The sequence below is a fragment of the Helianthus annuus genome, chromosome 16, assembly GCF_002127325.2.
Source record: "Helianthus annuus cultivar XRQ/B chromosome 16, HanXRQr2.0-SUNRISE, whole genome shotgun sequence".
NCBI lineage: Eukaryota > Viridiplantae > Streptophyta > Magnoliopsida > Asterales > Asteraceae > Helianthus > Helianthus annuus.
The window spans coordinates 15,340,724-15,348,546 of NC_035448.2; the positions used below are offsets into that span (position 1 = coordinate 15,340,724).

Below are 7,823 nucleotides of genomic sequence, written 5' to 3' on the forward strand. Positions count from 1 at the left end.
TTTTTAAAAAATATACCCATGTCATGCGAGTGCAACCATCCTCGAATAGTATAAAGTACCGAAGACCCTGCCCCCTATCACAGGAGCAGGACCCCACACATCAGAATGGATTAGTGAAAAAGGTGAAGCAACTTTCGTATTTGCTAAGTTTAAATGGTTGTCGATGGCTTTTAGCACGAAGACAGGTTTCACAATCTATTTTCCCATTTGAAGGGAAGAGTTTTGGAAATAAAAGGTGCGAATAGCCATGGGATGGATGCCCCAAACGTCTATGCCATAGCCAGGCTTCCCGGTTTTCGGTTCCATGTGCTAACATCACAGTACCCTATTGAGCCACTTCATCCACATAGTACAATCCTTGGCGCTCAGTACCACGTCCAATAATCACACCCATCCTGATATCCTGTAGAAGGCAAAAAGTAGGGTGCGTTAGTACCGTGCAATTCAGCTCTTTGGTAATATGGCTAATGGAGAGCAGTTTGTGTGATAATGATGGAACATAGAGACAATTTGATAATTTCATAGTTGGTGAAATTTCAATAGTCCCTCCTCCTTTTACTTGCATCATTCCATTGTTTGCAGTATGGATTTGAGTTTTTTGAGAATTGGACATTGACTGTATGTCCAACGGTTCATATGTCATGGTGTCAGTGGCACCAGAATCGAATATCCAAGCCCTGTTTTTTTCATGATTGATTTTCATTTTTTTTGGGTAAAATCGTTGTCGCTACGGATAAGACAGCAGACCAGCGTATTTAATAAATATGTTGGACACTTGAACTCGCGTTCAAGATTTATCAATTACGTCGGGAACAAATATGCTGGAGCTGGACCACTTAAATCCGCCAGAATTACGACGCCCGAGAAAGACGTTATCTTACCGGCGTATTTATCAAATACGTCGGGCAACTTGAACTCGCGTTCAAGATTATTGTTGTTGAACTGATTTCCGGTGAAACCAAGATCTGAACTGATTTCCGGTGAAGACCGTTGATGATTTTGATTGGATTGATTGCTGTTGATTGGCTGAGAATTCCGACGGCGATTTTCCGGTATTTTGTGTCGACGGTAATGGGGCTGAGTTTGGATCAGTTGGCTGATGACGTTGAGTTTCGCAAAGGTCGATGAACGATTTCTTGAAGTTTGATTTTGGTTTTTCTGGTTTGAGGTTGAATGGTAAATGATGAACAGAGTGTTCAAGGATCAGAAACTCTGCTCTGATACCATGTTGTCTAGTGTAGAACAAACACAGTGATTGAGGTTGAATTGTATTGTACTAGAGCTAGAGTTACAGAATAAGGTGTTTATATAGACCACCATTTTATACATTTACCCCTACACTATGACATATTGTTTACTTTCCGACAAAAACGTCGTCCATTTGTATCACTCCTAACCAAATAGACCTTATGCTTTTTATAATTTCATTGGCCATCAATTTAGAATTGGATGCGTACAAAAAAAAATTGGGTTATGTTACTTTTTTTTAAATAATTAACAGGATTATACTTTTTTAGTGTAATATACAGAACTTGTTTGTTTTTTTTTTTTTATAGAAAACCAGGTTTTTTTTTCAACGAATACAGAACTTGTTTTTTTTTTTTTTTTTTTTTTTTTTTTTACAGAAAACCAGGTTATTTTCAACTAGTTAAAAAGATAAAATTAAAAGGTAAATGTAATAGAACTCCGTTAGTAAATAAAAAGTGAGTTATATTACATCATAAAATAATTACTTTTTAAATTCTTATGATAAGGGTGACCGAGTCTACCCTGGCCCACCCCGCTCGCACCTCCGGGAAAGAAGATCTCTACGCACTAGACCGCTCCACGTGGACTCGAGATCGGGAATGTGCCAGAAGAAGTCATCGCCGAAAGTCACCGCAGGAATGTGAGAGAACAAAAGGAGTTGAGGGGAAAATGGATGCAGGGGGTTGCGAAACACTAGCCCTTCCACGCGAGTGTCTCCCGCAAGGTTCTCCTCGCAACCACTCAACCTACCCTAACAATTGAGTTTTATTAGTTTCTCCGTAGTTAAATTTGTTATCGTTACTACAAAAGTGGGTTATTTTACTTTTCTGAGCACACCAAGATATCGTATAACACGTGTTTGACATACATCTATGTTTTTGTAGTACTTTATGTACTTTATAGTATTTCAAATTTCTTTTATCAATATAAAATAAAGGAAAAACACTACTTTGGTAAATAGTTCTTTAGAAACACCAAAATGGTAAATAGATTTTCCACTAACACTAGTTTAAGAAAAAAAAAACTCTAGTTTATTGTTACAAGTAGTCAACTATTCGAGTCGGGGGTCTCACTGGAAGTAGTGTCTCTATTCCTATAAGGTAAAAGTAAGGTTGTCTACATCTTACCCTCCTCAGACCCTACCTTTGCTTTACTATTGGTGGAATTTACTGAGTATGATGATGATATAAGTCGTCAACTATTCTATTATGGTTTTCAGGAATGAAACCAAACTTACTTTTTGTTTATTCTGGTCTGAATTCCTTCACTTGTTTCAAAGATAATTTTTATTAGCATGGATGTAAGAGCGCTTTAGCAAATTTACATAGAATTTAGAGTGAATTGCAAGTTTTGTCCTTTATTTTTAGGCCATTTTGCAAGTTTTGTCCTTTATGTTTAAATTTGACGAGTTTTGTCCTTTATGTTTAAAAATCAAGCACGTTTTACCCTTTGGGCCTTAAAAATCAAGCACGTTTTGTCCTTTATGTTTAAAAATCAAGCACGTTTTGTCCTTTATGTTTAAAAAATCAAGCACGTTTTGTCCTTAAAAATCAAGCACGTTTTGCCCCAAAGGGTAAAACGTGCTTGATTTTCAAACATAAAGGACAAAACTCGTCAAATTTAAACATAAAGGACAAAACTTGCAAAATGGCCTAAAGAAAAAGGACAAAACTTGCAATTCACTCTAGAATTTAATTTCACAGATTAAAATGCGGGTGTACAATCGATGATTCTAGTAAATATCGAAGAAAAATTTAGTTTGCTCGGTTTGCTAATCCACGATCATTGCGCCAAAAACACATTAATGATACTTAAGGCATGACATGACAATTCTTATGGCTAAGTATCTCTTATGTCGAAGACAGAATGAGAGATTTGTTTAAGGTGTTACGTATCTCAAAGTGGACAATATTATATACAATAGAATTTGAAGTAAGACCAAACTACTAGTTCCTTATATCTGGTTGGGATCAAACCTTATGTTTAGAGTTGTACTTGTGTCAAGTTGTACATTTAGCATATTGGGATTGATAGTTATAGCACACATTAAGGGGGTGTTTGGCCTAGCTTTTTTATCTAAGCTTATAGCTTTTTTAGCTTATTTTTACAAAATAAGCACTAGTGGGTGTTTGGTTGAGCTTTTTAAGCTTATGCTTATTAGCTTATATAAGCTAATTTCAAGAAGCTTATGGGTTGATGGTTTTTTTAGCTTATTTGAATAAGCTTATTTGAACAAGATTGTTTTTTACTCATTTGCCCTCAAATGGTGGATTAACTCATTTGAATATGATACACACAATGGTATTATACCCCTTCCCATAATACACAATAGATTAACTCAACTTGTAGAATATAAGCTAATCCAAACACTTAAAAATAGCTTATCAAATTAAAGAAAATAAGCATAAGCTACTTTAAAATATAAGCATAAGCCAAAAAAATAAAAGCTAGGCCAAACACCCCCTAAATAGACAATAACCCAGAATACGTGGCCAGTTTGTGTGACAGAGATGAGTGAGATTTCACATAAAAACAGTTGCAGACAACCTGCAAGCATCATTCATTATGGAACACAAACAAATAAGTAATAACACACACACACACAAATAGGCCGTGTGGCATGACCAGTTGACCACACTGACTCAACTATCAGCTAGCTAAAAAAGCTGGCTTTTTTTAAAATTAAAAACATACAAAAGAGCCTCTCTAATACGAGCTCTTTTTGTGGGTACCAAGTGTTTGATGAAATGACTAAGTGAATTGTCCGCCAGTAAATGTCTGGCCAAAGGACCAACTGGCGGGGACCGCGTTGTTACATACGACGGTACGACCATCGCTGGTCGTCACCTTGAAAGACAAAGCTTGCCCATCAAGGTTTGAGTTGCTTTGCCAGTTTTGACCCCAGTTTCTTGACATGGGTACCCATCCGGTCTTTGAACCTTTTATCGCAACCGCTGTTACGTCACCTGCTCCTCCTACGTTTGTTATTAGTACCAAGTTGAAGTATGAGTGTCCATTAATTGTGAACCTGATCCCACCTTTCTTCATACATGGTACCCTGTCACATAAAAAACAAAAATATTCACTTTAAAAATTTATCACAGATTGTTTTTAGAGTGAGATTGGTTCGTAAAACGTCCAAACCGAAGACAGTCGGCCGGCTTCGAGGTTTGAAATATGTATGGTTCGGTTTACTGTTCTATTTTAACGGTCTGCTGGTTTACAACTCGGTTTACTGTTTGTAGCTTGTCATGTAAATCGAACCGGTCGTTTAACATTTATTATATACTTTTTTATTTTAGATATATAAATTCACGTAGTATTAATATAATATAATATAATATAATATAATATAATATAATATAATATAATATAATATAATATAATATAATATAATATAATATAATATAATATAATATAATATAAATAAACAATTCTTAGTATTTTTTTAGATTTCTAATACAAAAAATTATGTTTTAAAAAATATTTTTTTATCGTCTAAAATCGTAAAACTGGCAATACTGAAGTGTCAATCCAGACAGTTCAACCAACCCAGCCAACCTGGTCGGTTCAGTTTGTATTTTCACAAAATCTTAGTTGATGGTCCGTCTCAAAATTTCGTCAAAACCAACCAAACCGGACCGTGAACATGAGAAAACCAGTAGAAGTTGGATTCAAATCTTAGACCTCGGGTCGGGAACTCAAACGTTGCCGGTTAAACAATCAAGATTGTTGCATGTATATAATAAATACCTTTTGTAATGAACAGGAACAATTCCAGCTCTATACTGAGCAATCTGCTGAAACACAGGCTGAGAGAGATCAAAATGTTGTTGTGGAGGATTGCACCAACCTCCAGCATTGTTAGGCAAGGCATTGTTTGGAGGACAGAAGTTAGTGGCAGTTACTACTATAGAACCAGGATGACACCATTTTGGTTCACCTGCACACTTGATCTCAAAGCAGGCTCCACAACTCATCCCATTGTTGAATAAAGCTGTACTCAATGCTGCTGTCTTTGTACCATACCCTTGACTGTATAAATTCCCATACCCACAAGCCCCACCTGCATATTAACATACCCATACTTGTTACAACTTATAAACCATAATCGCTAGCCAGTGGCGGACCCGGGAATTATTTGTTGGGGGTGCAGATGAGTAGTTCAAGCATATTTTCAGTGGGTGCAGTCAGGTTTTTTACCTAAAAAATACACTAAATTTTTTTAAGGGACGCGCCCGCTTAGGCTTCACCTAGGTCCGCCCCTGATAATTGCGTATATCTAATAAATAAAAATAACGGGAAACACACTTCAAGGCAGCTAAAAGATGATACTCTAATATCATATACTAAATGACACGTGTCGACTTCCACTCAAAAAATTGTAGGCCCAAAGCAGATAGAAAAATTGAGGCTCTTTTCATAAAAAATAAAAAAAAAATTGTTTTAGATCCTATTATTCATATTTATCTCAGTGTATACATAATTATAGATCATAAATCTCAATATCAATAATCTTAAATCCAAGATCACTTACATATAATATTTTTTTTAGAATCTGAGACCCTATGAAAATGGTGGCCCAAAATACTTGCTTTATTTCACTCCCCTTGAGCCGGCCATGTCGACTTCTAGTGAAGTCTAGAATTTGATTTATCGCGTCTCTCTTCTATTAAATGATAATATTTTTTATTAATTTGGTAAATAATATGATTACACCATAAGTCTTATTCTTTAATTTTTTTATATAAAACGTCTTTGAGATATATATGATATGTTACTTAAAATAAATATTTTTGAAAAACATATAGTTAACATGTGTTATACACTGGTTTCTAACCTAGTATAAAAAAATAAAGTAATAATCTGAAGGATAAAACATAACGGTTGTATTTTATTTGTACCCATTGTGCCAGAAGCATCACCACCTCCATAGAAGGTTGCATGAGCATTAACCCAACCTCCATTGTTGTTTCCTTGAACAAGAGAGACCATTGAAAGAATACCCACAACTAAAATCCCAATGGGTGTCATTTTTTCTGCAAAAATTAAACAAAAGTTGAGATTTTTATAAATTCTTGAACTTTGTAGCTGAAACTGGATTAAAAAAAAAAACAATAAAGGTTATAATACCTTTAGAGAAATTCATGGAAGAGAAGAATAGTTGAAGGTCTTTGTTGATGAAAATGATGAGTGGGGTGAAGTGTAAAGGGTGTTTATGTGGGATTAAATAGATGGTTGTGAGTGGCAGTTTAGAAAATAAATGTATAAATGTTTTTCTTTTATTTTTTATTTATTTATTCAAAATAAAACACGTTGTAGCATTGTAACAACACGAAGTCACCTGGTGCTGGTGAGTCTTTGATCTTATGTGAAAGAAGCAATAATGCAATAATATTGCATCAAGACAAATTTATATAAAATATATATTTTTTTACCATATTTCTCGAATGTGTTACATTTTGACATAAATTGTGGTCGGTTGATTCTATATTTGTGTGCTGCAAAATGGAATTGAAATTACAGTTTGCATCAAGTTTGAATGTGAAGATGAAGGATGATATTTGACTACTTACTCATATGCATTCATATTAAAGATTGTGAGACCATGATCATTTAATGTTATCTCCCCCGACTGATATAATCTCAACTATATTCACACTTGTGTGTGAGAGATGAGGAAAACGTGTCGTGAATCGTTCGGTTGTGTTTGTTAAATAAATATTGTGCTTTCAAATCGTATGTTGCCAATTCGACATTTTGTTTAACTCTAGTATAATAAATGAATGAACGCAAATACATAATTAAATATATTTTGATATTCATATTTCTTCGTTAAGGAAATGAACTTATTCATGTTTATTTATGTCTGTTCCTTCATAGACTAAACAAATGTAAAATTAAAAGTCCAATAGTTTTATAAACATCAATATCATTAGAAAAGTTAATGATTTAGTATAAAGTCATAAAGACTATCCATGTAATTAAGTGTAGGTAAATAATCCATACACCATTATCTGACGTAAACAAGTGAACCAAGGTATTGTTAATGTTTAATTATTTATCTGATAATATACAAGCTCATGATATTTATAGTATAAAGTCACAGAGACTATCAATGTAATTAACTATAGTTAAATAAACAGACAACATTAGTTGACCTAAACAACTAAATAAGACTTGTCTCGTGTCCGTTTACACTAGTTAAATAAGATATTATTAATGTTCATTTATTTATTAAATAAACGAATATATATCCAATCATTTAAAACGATTTACTTGAAAGCAATGGGAATAGTGCAGTAAGGGTGAAGATGCTGAGCGACCATCAAACGACAGGATAATGTGTAATAGAATGTCATATGGAATTGTATTACATTAACGTGGGAGGATTGGAGCAAATTCAAGATCTAGAGTTGATGTAATTGTATGTAATTGTATGGTTTGGTATCAATTGGTGTAAAACTTTTGTAAGTTTGGTGGTAGCATCTTGCTACAAATGAATAAAATTGTTTTGTCGGCCGTTCAAAAAAAAAGAATGTCATATGGAAAAGAAAACTGAAAACCAATAAACT

At 34.2% G+C, this 7,823-nt stretch overlaps 1 protein-coding gene across 1 annotated transcript; it reads right to left on the bottom strand.

The window, feature by feature from the left end:
* Positions 1 to 3,768: 3,768 nt before the first annotated feature.
* On the bottom strand, positions 3,769 to 6,453 carry LOC110916108 (expansin-A1). The gene is made up of 4 exons (XM_022160867.1): positions 6,382 to 6,453; positions 6,153 to 6,287; positions 5,002 to 5,314; positions 3,769 to 4,306 (listed from the first exon to the last, which is right to left on the bottom strand). Exons 1-4 carry the CDS (start codon positions 6,395 to 6,397, stop codon positions 4,000 to 4,002), a joined length of 771 nt encoding a protein of 256 aa, XP_022016559.1. The 5' UTR covers positions 6,398 to 6,453; the 3' UTR covers positions 3,769 to 3,999.
* Positions 6,454 to 7,823: the final 1,370 nt, after the last annotated feature.